Raw genomic sequence first — 19301 nt, forward strand, 5'->3', positions numbered from 1 at the left:
TGTGTGGGATGCTGTAAGGAAGGGGCCCAATATATGGAGGGGACCCTTGAGAGAGGTGAGATGAAGCTATAGTTAGCCTCATATCTTGCCAGGGGAGGGGAGGGGAGGGGAGGTGGGGGCTCTCAAACCTCTCACACTGGCTCTCTGCAACACAATGGCCGTCCTTCAGCATTCCCACCCTGGCTGAAGTCTATTTTGAACTAAAATAGTATGTTCACTGTGGGTTTATTAAAGTTCTGGCATGAGTATTGCTGTGGGAACTTTGTTTAATCTGAGCATTTAACAGCGTTTGTCTAAAAAGAAAAACACAATCACACTAGCTCACTAGAAAGTCCCTTACCCCCCCAGCTCCGAAGCTTGGCTCCCACATGTATGCTTCTCTTAATGTATTGCAGGAACAAGGATGAGAGAGTATTGGCTTCTTATTGATCTTTTTTCATTTACCCACATATGTGAGCGAGCACGCACAAATAAACACAAGGTCTCGAGGGTCACGACACTGGACAGGCTCAGTAGAGTTTATGAGCTCCAGGAGTCCTGCTTTGGTTCCTCTGAGGAGCAGTAAAAGGGGCCGTAAAGATGTTAGCAGATACCGTGGTCCCTCTGTACTGACTGTGTGCATGTGGAAATAAGCAAAAACACGTGGTCCCAAAAACATGCTTCATGTAAAACACATGGCTTTTTTTTTCTCTTTGTCATCATCTGTTTGACAAAAACTAAGGCAAAATGCAAAAACAGCCTGTGAAACGAGGCACATTCTTGCTGTTTATATAGAAATTAAGAGGACAAGTATCAGTCAGGTGCACTTGATTAACTGATACTAATCCAGTGTGAGCACCTCTTAAAAGCAGACGTTTTGGCAGTTTGCTGGTCTGGAGGATTCAAGTGTGTGTTAGCTCAATAACAAGGAGGAAATATATCAGCAATGATCTCAGAGAAGCAATTGTTGCTGCCCAACAATCTGGGAAGGGTTAGAAGGCCATTTTCAAACGATTTGGAGTCCATCATTCTACAGCGAGGAAGATTATTCACAAGTGAAGAATCCACAGGCCTCAGTTAAGCGTGTTAAATGTTAAAGTTCATGACAACACAATTAGAAAAAGACTGAACAAGGATGGCTTGTTTGGAAGGGTTGCAGGAGAAAGCCTCTTCCTCTAAAAAGGAACATGGCAGCACAGCTTAGGTTTGTAATGTTTCATTTGAACAAACCACAAGACTTCTGGAACGATGTCCGTTGGACAGATGAGACCAAAGAGGAGATGTGTGGTCATAATGAACCGAACCATGTATAATTAAACAAAACTCATTACTAAAATGAATTCGTAGGAGTGTACAAGATGTTTTCATTTAGACTAAAGTTACCAAGATCCAGACCTTTGAACCCGTCCCTTTCCCATGAGAAATCAGCTCAAGTGGACATGATGTCAGTCTGAGAATGGAACGTGATATCAGGACGCGGAACCCTTTTCAAATCAATTTCAGTTTGTTCATAATCATTTCACAAGACACAACATCAGTCCAAGAAAAATAGAAATTTAATAGAGTTCATTATTCAACAAGTGAAGACAACTACTGCTGGAACAAAACGGAGCAGCACTAGTCCGTCTTGAAGTCATTATCAGCACATCTGCAGAATTTTCTGTTTGCCAACGTAATGGGCTAAATTACAATAAATAACAGCACCGTGCATTTTCCACTGTGATAAGAGACGGCAAAACAGAACAAGAAAAATCGTTAAGTGACGCAAACGGAAACTGTTTCACAATCTGCTGTTTCTGATCAAAAGATGATTGAGGGCTGGGTTTTTTTTTTTTCCTCATGCTTCTGTCCGATGCAAACTCATCAGGTTATGTAAACTGAAATTAATATCACTGCTGCTGCAATGCAACTGCACATGGATGTTTTCTGTGGAAATGCAACCAGTGTGGGCAGATGAACAGAGAATGGAAACGTTGATTCAATTCTTTGTAGGTGTGCTTGGCTGCAAAATGGCCTTTTTTTAAACGCATAACGATGCAGTGCCTGTCAGGAGGGACGACATGTGAGACGGTAGTGTGGGAATGAGGTTCCTGCTGCGGCTGGCTGTGGACTTTCTCAGCTGCGTGTGCTGTACAGGTCTTCATCCTCTGGGCTGGACTGGCCAAAGTCCATGAGAGCGGGGTCTGTCTTGAAAGCAGAGCCCTCTGCAGGTAAACATGAGCAATGACACAAAAAGTTCAGTCACAACACGTCTTCCTACAATTCCCCGAATTCAAAGCAGTCTGAATGTTCTGCGTCTGTGATTAGTTCTAATCCACATGTGAGGTGACAATGTTTTCCTCACAATCCATCAGATAATGTTAAACGTTGCTGTCCTACAGGTGAAAAACTGTCGAAATAAAGATGTGGAAATCTAGTAAAGTTAATTCATTTGTACACATCAACTAAATGAAACTTAATCAAACACCTGATGACCTCTGGCTTTCAAGTAAAACCTTCTCATCTGTTATACTTTGCTTCTGTACACGTTAGAAATTCCTGATCATGGAGCAAACCTGAATGTTGCGTCCCGCTGCTCCATAGAGCAGATATGTTTAAATAGTATTTCCTGCTGTGAAGCACATGCGTGACCATCAGCTACGGACAAGATCTGGACACGGTTCTGCGCACTTCTCCAGAAATTCTCCGGCGCTGACGTGCACGAATGTAGCTCCGAGTCTTTCTGCTTCAGGAAGTCGATGCCTGAAAGCACTTTTACAGCTTTCAGTGTGAGAGTGTGTTTAGGGGCACGTTTGTTTGTGCCACCAGAGCAAAGCGGAGGTGTAACGCGGTACCTTTGCTCTTTTCTGCGGCCGGCTGCTCGGGCGCTGGTGGTGTGGCGGGCGGGTTTGGCGTCTCAGAATCAGCGGCAGGAGCGGGCTCAGCTGATTCAACAGCGGGCTCTGTGCAGAATGCAAAATGCCACATCAGGGCAGCAAAAATGATGCTCGCTTCAACTTCAGTGACAGATATTTACAACCAACACATACAGCGTGTGGGAAAGATTTTTAAAAAACTCTCTGGGGTTGTAGAGGAGAATATTTTTGGTACCTGCTGGCACGTCTGAGGCCTCCGGGGCAGAGTTGGACTCCACTGGAACAGCCTCCGATGTCTCCGGCTCCGAGCTCGATGTGGGCTCGGCTGGCCTGGTGTCGGCGGGGATGTCGTCTGGAGCCTGGGTTGCATCTGAGGCTTCTGAACAAGAGAGATGGACAGTTAGTGTGGTGGTAACACAGCTTGTTATTACGTGTGACCCACGTAAAGAAGTATTTCCACATGTGTTCAAAGGAATAGAATCCGGTCACTAAAATGCACCATCTACACATCTTTACTACCACCGTCTGTATGTATTTAAGAGTTTCTTTGGATGCTAACATAAAAACCGTCGGCCAAACATTGTGCAGATTCCTCTGATGCCGTCAAAACAGCTCTGACCCATTGGAACATTGACACAGGATCCCTGGAGGACATTATTTTTAGTTTAGAATGCTGGAGGAATATTTCTCCAACCTGCTGGCACGTCTGAGGCCTCCGGTGCAGATGTTGCTTCAGAAGAAGAAGCGGACTCGACCGGAGCAGCCTCTGTTGTCTCCGGTTCTGAGCTCAGTGTGGCCTCGGCTGGCCTGGTGTCGGCGGGGATGTCGTCTGCAGCCTGTGTTGCATCTGAAGCTTCAGAAAAGAGATGGACAGTTAGTTATTATGTGTGAGCCATGTAATCCGATCTGTGCTGAGGAACAAGTGTTCCACATGTGTGGAATAGAATCCCGTCACTGAAATGCACGATCGGCACATCTTTTTTGAATGCTGGAGGTACATGTTTCCAACCTGCTGGTACGTCTGAGGCCTCCGGTGCAGATGTTGCTTCAGAAGAAGAAGCGGACTCGACCGGAGCAGCCTCTGTTGTCTCCGGTTCTGAGCTCGGTGTGGCCTCGGCTGGCCTGGTGTCGGCGGAGACGTCGCCTGCAGCCTGTGTTGCATCTGGAGCTTCAGAACAAAAGAGATGGACAGTTAGTTATTATGTGTGAGCCATGTAATCCGATCTGTGCTGAGGAACAAGTGTTCCACATGTGTGGATAGAATCCAGTCACTGAAATGCACGATCAGCACATCTTTTTTGAATGCTGGAGGTACATGTTTCCAACCTGCTGGCACGTCTGAGGCCTCCGGAGCAGATGTTGCTTCAGAAGAAGAAGCGGACTCCACCGGAGCAGCCTCTGTTGTCTCCGGTTCTGAGCTCGGTGTGGCCTCGGCTGGCCTGGTGTCAGCGGGGATGTCGCCTGCTGCTCGTTTGTGCATCAGAGACAGTAAGGAAACACATCAAGTCTTTGTGCGACAAAGCGAGGGAGATGCAGGATGACGGGGATCAATATCAATAATACCTGCACCGGTCTCAGTCGGGGCTTGGTCGGGAGATATTTCTGTGAGTGTTACTGATGAGCCATTCTCTGGGGTGACTGTGACAACGGGCTCATCGGTGATACGGGTGGACTCAGCTGACTCCACTTCTGCCTCTGGGATAGTGGAGCTCTGAGCTGGGGTTTCTGTAGTGGAACTGGGGGGTGAGGCGTCCTCAGCCAGAGCAGAGTCTGGATTTGGTTCAGTAGCTGACTAACGGCATTTAGACAGAGAGAAACAAAGATGAATTACTATAAACATTCGCTGTGAAACAAACCTCACCAGTGGCAGAACTAACACCTCTAATCTATTACCAGAACAAATTATTGACTGTTCTTGAACAATTCAAGTCACAACTGAAAGAGGAAGCATTTAAGGTGTTTAGCTGACATTCTGAAGGGACTTTTCCTGCCTTTTCGTTTTTTTTTTTTTTTAAATAAAGCAGATTCCAATGACATACACTGATAGGAAACGGATTATAAGCTAAGAAGAGAAGGAGGGGAGTTTTTGAGTGAGTAAAATATGCAGAGGGGAACTCATTCAGTGGGAAGGGGGGGAGTGTTTCAGTCACACAAAGAAAAAACAGCTTTCGCTTTCTTTCAGCTCTGAAACTAACTGGGTGAATCCAAAGATAATGTTCATCGTACACATGTTTACTTCAAAAAAAAAAAAAAGAGAGAAAAGGAAACTTACCTTTGACTGTGAAGCTACGATCTCTTCAGCAACAGGCTCCTTGGAGGTGAGCAGCGAAGACACTGCAGCGCCGCTCCACTGCCCTGCGGCATGCACCTTCTTTCCTGTCACCTGGAGAGCACAAGAGAAAACACTAAGATCTGTACACATTAAATATATATATATATATATATCTGCATTCCAATGAGCAGCGCTACCTTAAGCACGGCCACTGCCTGGGCCGGGTAGCACACCGACGCTCCGGCACTCATCAGGCCCAGAGGAACGGCTAACCGCTTGAAACCAGAGCCTGAAACAAATTTACATATCAGGACAGCAATCGATAGAACTTGGCAGAAACTAAATCCTGGAGGGACAACTACTGACCTGCCGTAATCAAAGAAAGGTCACGTGAATGCATTGTGGTGCATTTCTTTGTTGCTAAAAAAACAAGATGCCTGTAACCTCGGTGACTGTGGTCTCTCAGTTCAGATCAGAGATAAGAATATGACTCCTGCGTGACACGAATGAGTCGAAATAAGCTCAAATGAGCCGCAAATCAACGTCAGCCATCGGAGTAGGAGGAGAAATGTGGGTAAATGCATCCAAGGACAAAGTGTTTTGGTAGAAAAATCACTCAATTTTAAGTTAACCTTGTCCTCTGTATCAAAAATACAGACCTGGAATCTGTGACAATCCAACAACTCCCGGCTTCTCCGGGCCACATGTCAATGTGTCCTTGTGCACGACACGAACCTCGACCGATACGTCGTTTATGAATGTGTTTGAATGAATGGGTTTTATTTTGCATCGTGTTAAATAACAACCGTGGATGGCAGCGGTTGAGAGAAATCGATGTCGACAGACAGCAGAAGCTTCAGCTCAGACACTTCGCTCTTGTTCATTTGGTTCAGATGCTGACAAACAAACGACTCTGCGCTGCAGCCAATTACTGTGGATAAAAGCAGGAGGAGGAAGGTTTGAACAGCACTGTTATTTATTTAATAGAGCCGTCTGTGGCTGATTAAAAAAAAACAACACATTAATCCACCTCTGCTGTTCTGTGCAGTGACTGCAGCCGCAGGTCGGACTGCCACTACAAAATGTGACAGAAGAGCACCAGGGGAGGGGAGGGGGGGTAATTCACAGGTGACACTGGTACATTCAGTTTCCACCAGAGCAATGGGAAGCAGTGCATATTTGAAAGGGGCTTAGATAAGGACGCAAAGCTCTTTGATCATTAGATAAAGCTGTTGTTTCAGACCTCAACGCTCCATCAATCCAGCACACTGAGTTAGGTGATGCAAGTTATGTGCAAAAGTCTACACCGTCATTCGTACACATTTAAGGGCACAGAGCGACAGAGACAAACTAATCAATAACGACATAACTCTCACAGTAGGCTTTTAGTGCTTGTGGTACAGAAACCGGGCACCAAGTTACCTTTCCTTGCCAAGAACATGCCAAGCAGGCCCGCCATGGTGATGGTACCAAATCTGGGCAGAAAATCCGGCGGGGGGTCTATCAGGAAATAGTATGCATCTAGAAAACAGGCCGCAGAGGAACATTGTTATCATGCAGAGAAAAATATCCTTTTCGATTTGCCAATTCTGTACAAATGAGTGGCCCTCACTGTGACTTCATTTACTACAGTAGTGGCAGTAATACGGACACTGGATACATATGCAAAGAGAAGGTGGACAGTCAGTAATGTCCTCTTTGATTTTAATACAGCATTCATAGATCTACAGCTACTTCAGCACACTAATACACCATCCAGGCCACAACGTGAAGTCTAGGTGCTTTGTAAGTAGAGGCCAAGTATATATCTTATATTCCCATTTAAATATGTAAACACCATCCACCCCCCACCACCCCCGTGTGCCTACTGTAGACTCACCCTCTCCTGCATGGTAAAGATTTACGGTTCCTCTTTTCACAGAGATACAGGCACCCTGCAGGGAACAAAGGACAACAGTGAAACCACTACAAAGAGCTATCAAGAACAAAACGTTCTATGCAGCAGTGAAACGGATGCATCTGACTCAGTGCTGAGGGTTTTTTTCCCTGTCTTCCACAGTATCAAACTGTCAAATCTGCTTTCTGCGAAGCTTACAGCTGAGAAGTTAACTGCATCAACACCGTTTCCTGTCATGCTCCCGACGTGCTCTGCAACATCGTACGAGCGCTCAGCACTTGCAGCTCGTGGGATTTTGCTCTGCAACCGCAGGCAAGAGCAGCAAAACAAAAATAAATCAGGGCTGCAGACGCTCCATTAAGAGCCTTTCGGTGTCTCTTAGCCGCTGTTCCTTTTACATACAACTTGTTAACACTTGGTAAAGGGGTTTTCTGTTTGTAGTCAATGTGCTAATGAGGATGACAGTGTGAGTTGTGTCTGAGAACTTTCAGTTCTTCTGATGTGCAGCTGCAGAAAATTAAATACCTTCACAGCTTGTACAAACGGCAGCGCGCTCTCTCTGGTTGTAGTTAAACTTCTCTCAATGACTCCGGGACTCAGTGGAACAAACTTAGCCTGAGCAGACCCTGGCAGCGGTGTGTAGATGTTCAGCTGGAGACAGAGGAACAGTCAGCGTGAGACGTGGTGTCTGCCAGATATCAGATCTGCCGCCGGTGTAGACCATCATACCTTTTCTCGAGAAACCAGTCCTTCAGTGGGGGCCTCGTTCACAGTGTACACACGGACGGAGGCTATTCCCAGCACCGCCGGGACGGCCACCATCACCACCTGGCACAGAATAAAAAAGCACTTCTACATGTGGTATCAGTCAGTTTACAGAAACAGCACAAAGTGAGAACAGACACTAATCACTGAAAGACAGACACACTTCAGTCAAGCAAGTGGGGGGAGATCAGAGGCAACTGTGACAGTGGGCACACTCAATTCCTCCAATCACAAACAAGCTAGAGGATGACACCTACTTTAGACGTGCTAAGAGGGCTTCTCTCTGCTGGTGGAAACATGTCAGGATCCAGAGATGCATCTATCCCAACCTATTTCACTGACTCCAGTTTATTTCATTCTTAAGTGTGACGATCCTATATCGAATACCTTTCTTTCTGGGACCAATACGCTGACAGCATACTTAGGAATTTTCCTTTAATGAATAATTCAACTGTATATTCATGAAAACTAAAGAGAATTAGATTACTAACAAAGCACCAGGTTACAGCAACTTTTCTTTATCCAGCTGAAAGAAATCAGTATTTAAAGTGTATAAATGTGTAAATATGTGAGGGGGGGTGAATGATGTCACTATGATTTGAGATGATCTGTCTTGTGCTCGGTCGTACATAACCTCGTCTGACACGTATTTTCACAAAACACCAGAGCAAACCGCGACCTCGTCACAGATCGATCGCCATCTCTCGAGAAGGATCACCTCCTCTTACAAAGTCGGAGGTTTGCAAGTTTACAATTTACACTGTAAACAAAGAAAACATTTGGTAACACTACGCTTTACTGTTTCGGTGTTACATTTGTTCCCACCAAGGATACATTTCAAACGTAAGGTCATCATAACAATTGCAATCTCATCATCTATTATTGCCAATATGTTATTATCGAGCATTGCTCTGTCTGTAACATCTGTCCCATCTGGTGCTTGTACTTATTTTATTGGGAGTGACACACTCACCATTTGACTTGAACGCACTTGTTATACGTAAAGCTGACATAAAATGATCTAGTGGCGTAAAAACGTCCCTCCTGTACAAACTGTATTGGATGTTGTGGCATTGGACAACTGCCTCCAACCGGTTAACACTAGCGACTCCTCCAGTGTAAACGTGCTCATATCGCTACTATTGTGAATATGCTAAATTACAAAGTCAGAGCTGATCAAGATTACACAGATGTTAAAGATGTGCGAGAGAGATTCAACGGTGAAACATCTGCTTAAACTGAGCGCTGCTAGTTATACTCATTCAGCGAGGCTTAGTCAGCTAAGCTATTTTAGCGCAGCATAGAGGGTGAAGGGTGACAGTCACTTAAAGTCTCCACTGGCGGCCTCGGGACAGTTCACGTTAAACCCCAACCACAGCATTCAATGAAAATACACGGTTAAACCACCAGAAACCTTTCCGAGAAGAAAATTTCAAAAATTCACCTTGGCCGCCATGACAGCGGTCCTCTTTCTTCTTCTTCTTTCTGGAGCGCTCGTTCGCAGCTTCGCCTGATCCAATCACGGTCAACTACCGCCACCTAACGGACTGACGGCGCACCTGGAGCTTGGTTTTATGACCTCATCGAGGTAGCACGCGCTCACGCACCTACTTGTTCTTGCGGGTAATTTTTATCTTTGAAATTAGCATGCATGTAACGAAATATCAATGTTTTTACAAAGTTTTTCAATCACAAATTAAATCCCTATGTAGAAACCCCACATGTGTAGCATTCTACACATTTTATCCAGTAGTTAAAAAGTTTTAAGCAAGGCCATCTGCCTTGGGGCTTCCTGTACTCTCTGGAGAACCAAAGCCATATGTTCACTGCCTGTTTTTTTTTTTTGTTTGTTTGTTTGTTGAAAAGTAGAAAAAAAATTGTAAAAACATCAAATTAAATATAAAAATAAATACTTGTAAAGGCCTTGTATTATAAGACAACTTTATTGTAATATCCTGTGAAGGATCTCGGTCAAAATATGGCAACTGCTTTCTGATTTTGCACACATGAAAATGTGAGCAAAGTTTTTAGATGTTGGCTATGTGACAGTATTAGACTGATACAGTAGCTCTCATCTGATGTCTATAGCCTCCCAGATAATGCATTGTGGTTCATGGGGTGACTACAGGTGTTAATTTGAAGCTGTTACTTATTCAAACACATGGTCATACTACAATAATAAGTCAGAGAAAAAGTGCACATAAATGGAACACAGCTCATAGTGCAGAGGATTCAGTTTATTGAAGTCAAAGTTTAACAACTTAGGTTTACAATCTGTATTTTTTTGTAATATATATATATTCATATATATGAAACCAAAAAAGGCTACTTTAGGAAGAATAAATGTCATTTTCTTTCTTTTTTAATATCATCTTGAGTCAGTTTAATGTACAGAATAACAGTAAGCTAATATTATCCTTGAAAAAGAGCAATATGTTCCTTTTTTAATGTCGCAGTGCAACTTACATCTTACACACCTGTGCAATGTACCATGAGGTGTACACCCCTGAAAGAACACACAGTGGAATCTCCCTTTTCGGCCTGTTTCCGCAGGTCTACACACACACAAGGATCTGGGAGGGATAACACAGTCAGTGCCTACAAATTAAAACTCCTGAATCTACAGTATGCCGCCTGCTCTGCGGAGCAGCGGTTGGAAAAAGAAGACCAGCACTAAAGATGAGAAACGGAGAGAGGTCCGCAGACTGTAACTGTATCGAAACTCTTCTACAGCCGTGAGTGTGTGTGCGTGTGTGTGTAGGAACGCCAGTATAGTCAGTCATTTGTTGCCAAAGAGAGGATTGGGAGGCACAGGGAAAGTGCTTGCATCATTTAGTTTTCTTCGTGGTAGTCTTAAATTAACCATTTGAAAAAAACATATATATCTCTGTGGTGTGTTTGATACTTCAGTTCAGTGTGACATGATGAAAAAACTTACACGAGAACTACACTAAAATATGGAGAATCGGTACAGATAGTGCTGGATGCAGCAGGTGCTACATGTCTCTCAGAGTCTCGGACACTGGGGGGCAGCTTTGAGTCCTTGGCCTGATACTGCAGATGACACGGTTCATCCGAGTTTCACAGACATTACAGATTACTTAGTATAGAGGTTTACAGCCGCATGTTTGTCTGGAATGTCACAATAGCTTTCTTTTTTAGAGGTACACTGCACTGACGTCTCTACGGTAAGATTTCTGGCGCCTTTTGGCATGCGTCAGTCGTTCTACGTTAAACCGAAACAACAAATCGAAACCCCCTGCTTGGACGCGAAAGAAAGATCTGCATTAGTTCAAGGAACAGCAAAAGCACCCGCCTCGCCGCTCGTTGTACAGTGCGTGTCTTCAAACACCATCGAACGAAAAGGAGAAGGCCTTAAACCCCTTGAACATATAAAAGAATTCTTCAACAGCACTTTTGCATGTATCATGCGCTACAAGTCTAATTGTCTTGCAAACATAAGAGGATAGAAAAGGAAAAACAAAGAACACAAATGATCCACAGTATTTTACCCTGTCCATTCAAACCAGCCCCAGGCCTTTTTCCTCATGCAACACATCACCAGGAGAAGGATCAGCCGTGACGTAAACCAGTACAAACTGTCAATCAGCTGTCAGGTGGTGGTGGTTGTTGTTGTCGTTTGCCTCCTAGTTGTTTGACTGCTGAGCACCCTGCATCTACAGAGTGAAGAGGGGGGGACACTGCAAAACCTTGGCATAGAATACATCTTACTTTACATTATATCTATGACACAAAACGTAAATAGATTTATATATTCTCCTATGTTTAAATATACTTGTAGACTGTACACAAATCTTTAGAAAATGAGACGGCAAATGCATTTACCTGATATTTGAAAAGCAATGGCAAAGAGGCTGATGAGACATAGACCCTGTGATGCAGCCAATGAGATATAGAGATATAGAAAGTGCATTCTTTGTAGTGGAGTGGCTCCTTTGAAAAGAACTCTCTAGCTCTTGCATTCGCTGTTAAAGGAAAACAAAACCAACAACAAGAAAAAAAGGAAAAAGAAACAAAAGAGAAAAACTGTTTTGCACCCACACAGATACAAACTCTCTGTCTTCCCTCCGCTACCTCTAGAAGCATATCACAGTGGTAGTGGAACGCAAACATTTACATCAGTATACACGGCAGTATAAACATATACACAAGTCTTTGAGGACTAGAGAGGGAGAGGAAACAGAAAAAGGAATAAGGAAAGGGAGGGAGAAAAAGAGGGAGAGAGGGTGCGAACAGAAACTGTAGAACTGCACTCCAACAGAGGAGCCTCCATCTTCAGGTGAAACGGGGGAGTTCTGAACGCTTCACAGTTTGAAAGAGTGTGCTAGTGACCAGCACAGTTGTTTCTCAATGCTTGTGATTCCGTGGGTATCCCAGAGAAACGGCTAAAACACGCGAACCAGCATTGACGGCTACCTCTCGGAGCCTTACACCGAAGTCGCTGCCCTTACGTTTCCGCCCCCCCACCCACCCACTGTCCCGTGAGATCAGCCTGGATTAACAGTGAGGTCCCTGTAAATCAAGATATGCAATGAGAGAAAATAAAAGACTGAGAGAAAGGGGGAGAACTGGTGGCTCTGGGTGCAAAGTTCATCGGTACAAAAGTACAGTGCTGTGGCGAAAAGAATTCTCCTCTGTATTGCTGCTACATAGCTCCCCCTGCCCCCAAAATAAAAAAAAAGAAAAGAAAAGAGCAAAACTAAGAGAATAAAAAGGAACAAACGTGTTAAAAAGTCTCCTTTTTTTCTGTTTTGCTCGACAAGCGTGTGGACTTTATGCTGAGTTCCATAGACAAAGGAAGATTAATGCTTTCTCTTCAAGCATGCAATAGGCACCCTGTGGGGTCCTCAAAAGTTCATACACGCAGGTCTCAGACTGTTCCCTCTATGATATTTACACATCTTACAATGTGTGTTTCTGTGTGTGTGTGTGTGTGTGTGTGTGTGTCAGCGCATGATCAGAGTTGTGATCAGGAGCGAAGGTTTAGCTAATGTAAAGCTCTGTGTTTATGTGTGTGTGTGTGTGTGTGTGTAAGTGAGTGTGTGCTGGTTCAGTCTTTGAGTGACGTCCCTTTCTCACACATGTGTCTCAATGAAGGAGTGTGTGTGGGTCATGAGAGGCGCGGCCAGCGGGGAGAGGTCGTCCTGGCCGTTGGTACCCGGGCTGAGCTGGCAGATGTCTGAGTAGAGCTCGCTGTGCCACTGCTTCCACTCTCTGAAGGTCTGGGAGCACAAGCTGGGGTCCTCCAGGAGGGCGCAGATTACCGCCAGCTCCGACTCTTTGGCCTGCAGGAAAAAGAGACACCAGGAAGATACAGCGTTAAATTCCCTCACAGCAGCCTTTGGTGGAAATCCCTTGTGACTGATTGCGACGCGGCACCTTCAAAGTGCTGCGGAGGGCTCGGACGCGGTGCAGCCGGTCGTTGAGCAGGGGGTCCCTGGCTCTCTGGGTGAAGCAGCGTCGAAGCTCCTGCCTGCTACAGGGTCTGGGGTCTCCTAGAGCTGTCACGTTGGCTTGCTCCAGGGCTCGATAAAGCTGCTCCAGCCCGTCCAATGGTTCGCGGTCCAATGGGTCACGGCCCTCTGACACCCGCCGCTCTCTCCCCTCTGACACCCTCCTCTCTCGGCTCTCGACTCTCAGCTCCCGCAGGTCTGAAACATGCAGCGACAGACTATGTAGCACGATGCTGTACTCAGTAATGGCAAAGCAGAAGCAGCCTGTGGAAACTAACAAGACTAGAAAGAAATGTTATCTTTTAGTTTTTAATTGGCACCTGCTGCCTTCACACATTTTCTGGTAGTAATTTCCAAATGCCTACTGTTTTTGGGGGCTAGGAACCACAGCCCTGAAAGCAATGGTGGATATAGTTCAAACCGATTCTAATTTTACTTTCTGATTCCTACAATGAGGAAAATAACGGCTACAGTTACTAGTTACTTTAAAGATCAACCCTCATGTAACTTTGTCACTGTTTTCACTCCTTTCCAAATATTTCACAGAACTGAACCCATCGATATACTTCCTTTTATTTCCCTCTGAGCTAATTTGAAATGAAGCAGAAGGTTTCTTTCATGAAAATACCTTAAATCTACACATATGTGTTCATAGGTTTATTGTTTTAGCGGCCTATCAGGATAGGTTTTCAGGCCTTTGTGCCTGAATCATCATTTTCTTACCTTCGTCGCCCTCGAGCATATCTGCCGCCAGCCCCTCTGCCTCCTCGTCTTCACTCCTCTCCTCCATATGAGCTGAAGTGTGCAACAGTTTTCCTGGCATCGGGTCCCTGTTCCTGGGCAGACTCTGGCTCCGCTGCTTGTGGGAGCGCCGGTGTGTGTGGCTATGTGTGTATGGCCCCCGCTCCAATGGGAAGGGCCCGTCCCGCTCCCTGTCTCTCTCCGCTGCGTGGTGTCTCCGGACCGGCAACGTGGCCTGTCGGCGTCTCTCTGGGGACATACCCTGTCTGCCCAGCCCTCCGTAAAACCCCATCTCTCCAACCATGCTCCCCATGATGCCACCGTAATCGCTCTCGCCCGGCGCTGTCTGGAGGAAGTGCAGCCCTGCGCTGGTCAGTGGTGTCTCAATGAGGTCCTGCCAGGAGCGGCGCTCACGGTGGGAGGAGCGGCAGCCGGACGAGTGGGTACTGGTGCTGCCTGTGCCCGTGCCCATGCCCATGCTGTCTCCACGCTGTTCCTCAGCTGAGGAGTGGGAGTGCGTGGACTCGCTGGAGAAATGTCGCCCGTGCTTGGGCTCCGGGAAAGGGCTTGAAGAGTTAACCTGGGGAGGGAGAGGGGAGGTGGAAGAGACCATCTGTGGAGGAATGGGGGAGGTGGAGGCACTCATTGGTGGAGGGAGAGGGGACGGAGTGGAGCGCATTAGGCTCACAGAGCTCACAGAGCGGGGCAACTGGTCATAACTTTGAAGGAGGTTTGTCTGATTGGGCCACAGGAGGGTTGTGATAGGCAGTGATGGGCAGTGATGGGCAGCGAAGAAAGGAGTGGGCAGGAAAGGTGACAAACAAAGAGAAGAAAAAGTGGCAGGCAAAGCAAGGAGAAGGAAGAGGTGTGCAAGGATGGAGAGAGGACAGGAGAAGAGAAGACAGGGAGGAGTAAAGGGCAGAAAAAATGTCAAAGGATGAAAGCGAAAAAGCAATGAAATGGCATGTGTAACTCCAAGAATGACTGACATGGCTGTTGTATGGATCAGCATGGATCAGCATGGATCAGCATGGATCAACATGGTAAAAGTGCAGCCAGACCAAAAGCTCAGTACTACGCAAGAGCCTTGAGCCATCCAAAATCTCTTTATGTATATTCCCAGGAAAACAGGGTAGCAGCGATTCATTTAAACACGTGCAAACATAAATGGAAATATGGGATATAAGGCATAAACAGAATTTATACATTTCTAACGAGCTCGAAAGACAATATTTGGTATCTGCGCCTTTATGCTTCTACACAGCCAGAACTTTCTATACAAGCTTTCTCTCACTTCTTTAAGGAGTCTTCAGTAATAGTTCTCCAGACTTCTTGAAGGACATCCCAAAGCTCTTCTTTGGATGTTGGCTGCCTTTTGTTCCGCTCTCTAACAAGATGATCCCACACTGCTTCAATAATGTTGAGGTCCGTAAGACCTGCCACTGATTTTCAGTCCACTTCTTGTGTCATTTGGCATAGCTCAGCCTTTTCTCCCTGTTTGCCTTCCTTAAGGATGGCTTTGTGACAGCCACCCTTCCATGGAGACCATTTCTGAAGAGGCTTCAGTCCAATTTACTCAGATTTTAAAGAACACACAGCAGGGATACGCCAGGATATTCCATGTTTTTAGCTTTTTTGGCACAAAAATACATTTTTGGCACAAAAATACATTGTCATGACTGTCAAACTGTGTTATATTTCGCAATTTTTGTATATGCAGCTAAAGAAATGAAAATGATCTGTCTTTGTGGCAGGCTACTTGTAACAAAGAATGTAATGATGCAATCTAAAATAGGTTATTTAAGTTGTCTTTTAGACAGGCACTCATTGGTTTGTCCAAAAAACAAAAGGTTAATTTATACTAACCAAGGCTGGACTGAAAATGACTGAAAAAAAGCAGCCAATATCCAGAGAAAAACTTTGGTGAACTATTGCTTAAGACCGCTTTAAAAGATTACAAGAAAGTCTGAATGCTTGGAAGCCAAATATAAAGAAATGCGAGGTGGCTCAAGACTTTTGCGCAGTCCTGAACGTCCACTGTGCAAGAGCAGAGATGAGGCGAACATTGTTCTTTGTCGCCACCTAGTGGTCAGACTGAGTTGAAGTTCTTGCAGCAAAGCAGAGAGAAACTATGGTCTTGGCTGCTTACAGAACCAGATATTCCCACACTCTGATGTTTTATTAATGCTGAGAGCTCTGGTCTATGCAGTTCTGAGAACTGTGGGGCTTTTAAGAATAAAATATTCCATCAGAATAAAACACTGCAGAGAAAATCTCGAATGAGCTTGAATGAGTGTGTGCGTTACTCACTGATGGCGTGCGATGGTAAGTGTCACAGAGGGACGAGAGTCCCTCCTGTTTTAGGGTCATCGATCCATCAACTTCGTCTTGATCACTCTCGCTCCAGTAGTCTGATATGAAGACGAACACAAGCACACAAACATATGAAAATTCATGAACACAAAGTTCTAAGGGAATCATTTCTGGTTGAGGCGCTCCATCTCACCTTCATCAGGGCGGGGCACCTTATCATCCGGCGTATAGCCAATAGCGGCGAGGCCCAGCCGGTTCATCCACCTGTAGTACAAATGATAAAAGGTAATGAAAAGGAACGCATTGGCGGATAGATTAGAAAAAGAGCAGAAAGAAGAATGGGTTATCACGGTTAAATGGTAGGCGATGAAAAAAACTTTCTCTCTAAATAATTCAGGTTTTGGCTCTTAACAGCTCCTGTCTAGCTGACTCCGCTGGGCTGATGAAAAGGGAAAAGATTTGTGATAAATAGAGAAAAGTAAGCAGGAAAAGAGGAATGGCAGTCCATGTTCCCGTTCTCCCTGAGCAGAGAGCCTCAGCTGGTGTTCTTTTTCCGCTCTGCAGTCACACGTCCTTCTGTCTGTCTCCTCTGCAGATCCCAGCTTGTCCTGTATCCCACAACAGAAACCTGATAATAAGGTCACATCTAAGAATAGAGGCCCCGTCTTTATATGGGGAAGAGGAAAATAATCGAACCACTGAAGGAAGTGCCTTCTATACGGATCCCAAACACCAAAACAAACCATTTATTGATCCGACCAGCAGCCTTTACCTCCATAAGGTGGCTATTTACTGGAGCTCAGCCAGCTCTGACACACTGTTAGAGAGACACTTAGACCAAGAACTGTCTGTGAAGTTTGAGGGATGGCAGTGGGCCAAACCTTTGACAGTAAGCGACTGTGTCTATGACTGACATAAGCGTTTTTAGTATTTTTTCCTGGCTGTGTGAAGGGAGACAGGGACCAGACCTTTTCTGCTCAGCATTGATCAGCTCAGATCGGAGAAGCTGCTTTTTTGAAAAACAGCAAACATCGGCAGCAAGGCGACGAACCTGTGATTGTAGAACTGTTAAACGTCACCACCCACTTAATGAAATTTGCTTTATAGGCTGACAAAAACAACACAGTGCAGCAACTATCTAGGCCCCTCGGTAGTTGTTGCAGTTTGTGTCTCACAGATCTACAGCTTCATTCAGAAGTCATACTGTTTTGCTGCATCAACACCGAGGGACACACAATCATCACATCAGCACAACAAATCGGGTGACCTGACAGAAAACAGAACGACTGAAAGGTTAGAGGTTATATCGGATCAGACAGAGGAGAAGTGTAAGGATCTATGAATGGTGTTTAGGGGATGTTAAGTATTGTATTGGCCAGAAATCTGACTGGAATTCTGGTTTAAAAATCTCTGCAAGAAGTTCAGTGTGAGTGTTTGCATGCTCACACGCAAACATCTGGGACATTTCAGGGCTCCAGTAGCATGTGTGAAAATGACTCTTTGCACACCAAGTCAGTATCTTTCAATCCAATGCTTTTTGAGAGCATATGCAAATGTAATAATCCAACATGGCACCTGACAAACAAATGCACTCTGTCTCTTAGCACGAAGCACCTCGTGACAACGCTAAGAATAAAGGGCTGCAGAATGTTTTCCTGAAGCGTTCATTGTGACAGCGGAACTGAATCGGTCAGAACGTGCTCTGGTCTGGTGACAAGGGTGAGTTGAAGAGGATACAGCGTGAATTGAAAGGGAGGCTGCCAGCTTTATGGATCAGTTTATGGGGCCTGTTGGCATCTTCTACCACTGCGCCAGCCCATTTCCACAAGAACTTCAGAGCAAACAAAGACCCTTTTAAGAAATTAAGGCACTTTTCTTGCATTTTGACCGCAGGAGACTGGATCTAATTTTAGGTCGATTCTAAGTGCTCCAAAAAGCCATGATAACACTAACACCAACATCCATCTTATGGCACATAATAAGCATGAAAATGCACACAGCACTCACACAGATGAACCAGTGAATGCCGTGCGGAAGTCAAATATAGCTGGTTAATTACTCTCCCCCAATTATCTCCCCATGTCATTGAGGAGAGGTGTGGATAATTAGAGCTCATCAGATAGCACTCCTGCAAATATCACGACAATCTCCCTCTCACACAGGAACACACGTGACACACACAAACTCAAACACATTACCAGCTCCGCATTTAACAGCAGAGGGCCAGATTCATGCCTTATTCATGCAGTGTTGTGTCGGTGGGATGTTGCTTTGTGTAAACTTGTTTTACTCTAAAATATTCATGAAAGGACACGTGACGTCCCCGGTCTCTGCCTATTGTTCACGTTAACGAACCAACACGTACGTAGAGACTCACCCAGACACAGTTGCACTCACCTGTTCATTTCCTCAAGACAGTCAGTGGCAAAGAAGAAGCTCTTGATTTTGGGATGACAGGCTTTGAAGGCACTGCAGTCAGTCAGGGAGAAGAAGACTGATTAGCGTTTTCGTGTATGCACAATGGGTTTGTGTGCTTTCCCGTTGTGTGAGTGAAAGCAAATGTGCTTGATTAGTAATTCTGGCGACATGTGAGGGACACTCACAATTTCCGTCTGCACTCTATGGCTCTGTCTATTCTGAACTCAGGGAGGCTGATGAAGCCCTCTGCCTTCTCGTCCTGCAGGCGGAGACAGATGGAGAGCGGCGGCACATCATCAAAACAGGGAACAAAATGTCATCCATACTGATATAGCAATTTTATTTGCGACAGTAATACTCGAGCTAAGCATATGATCACAACATATGATGTTTACATGGGCTGGAATAGAGTCCACGCCCCCAAACAACATGAAAAAGACAGAAGACCTGATACTATCTAAAAAGAAAAAGATGGACAGGTCATTTGTGGGTCTGGAAAAGTTCTTGAGTTATTCTCATAATCCACTAATACAAACTTCTTACGGTGAGTTTTCTCTTTGTGTGCAGTTAAAGCCATTAGAACGGAA

At 45.2% G+C, this 19301-nt stretch overlaps 2 protein-coding genes across 9 annotated transcripts in view; both read right to left on the minus strand.

Annotated features, from left to right (window-relative positions):
• Positions 1-9280, minus strand: part of apool (apolipoprotein O-like) — a 353684-nt gene extending 344404 nt beyond the window's left edge. The window contains exons 1-14 of one of the 7 annotated variants that reach the window (XR_011917823.1): positions 9213-9280; positions 7733-7831; positions 7529-7654; positions 6986-7040; positions 6529-6627; positions 5304-5395; positions 5107-5217; positions 4398-4626; positions 4161-4298; positions 3844-4002; positions 3529-3687; positions 3070-3213; positions 2814-2921; positions 2013-2183 (exon numbers count right to left, since the gene is read on the minus strand). Coding sequence is in view for 6 of the 7 variants with exons in the window: in XM_072396101.1 (XP_072252202.1) it covers positions 2095-2183; positions 2814-2921; positions 3070-3213; positions 3529-3687; positions 3844-4002; positions 4161-4298; positions 4398-4626; positions 5107-5217; positions 5304-5395; positions 6529-6627; positions 6986-7040; positions 7529-7654; positions 7733-7831; positions 9213-9224 (1620 nt within the window). In the remaining variant the exon portion in view is untranslated. Of the gene's footprint in view, positions 1-1517; positions 2184-2813; positions 2922-3069; positions 3214-3528; positions 3688-3843; positions 4003-4160; positions 4299-4397; positions 4627-5106; positions 5218-5303; positions 5396-6528; positions 6628-6985; positions 7041-7528; positions 7655-7732; positions 7832-9212 lie in introns of those variants that run through there. The other 6 variants (XM_072396102.1, XM_072396101.1, XM_072396104.1 and 3 more) reach the window with 6 other exon arrangements.
• A 711-nt stretch (positions 9281-9991) lies between these two features.
• LOC140318332 (connector enhancer of kinase suppressor of ras 2) overlaps positions 9992-19301 on the minus strand; it is a 59861-nt gene continuing 50551 nt past the window's right edge. For both annotated transcript variants that reach the window (XM_072396109.1, XM_072396108.1), the window contains 7 exons: positions 18900-18973; positions 18694-18765; positions 16490-16560; positions 16294-16394; positions 13966-14563; positions 13169-13440; positions 9992-13074 (listed from right to left, as the gene is read on the minus strand). In XM_072396109.1, coding sequence (XP_072252210.1) covers positions 12865-13074; positions 13169-13440; positions 13966-14563; positions 16294-16394; positions 16490-16560; positions 18694-18765; positions 18900-18973 — 1398 coding nt within the window. In that variant the 3' untranslated portion in view covers positions 9992-12864. The remainder of the gene's footprint in view (positions 13075-13168; positions 13441-13965; positions 14564-16293; positions 16395-16489; positions 16561-18693; positions 18766-18899; positions 18974-19301) is intronic.

Source organism: Leuresthes tenuis, unplaced genomic scaffold (genome assembly GCF_036924035.1).
Source record: "Leuresthes tenuis unplaced genomic scaffold, fLeuTen1.0.hap1 SCAF_11, whole genome shotgun sequence".
Classification (NCBI taxonomy): domain Eukaryota; kingdom Metazoa; phylum Chordata; class Actinopteri; order Atheriniformes; family Atherinopsidae; genus Leuresthes; species Leuresthes tenuis.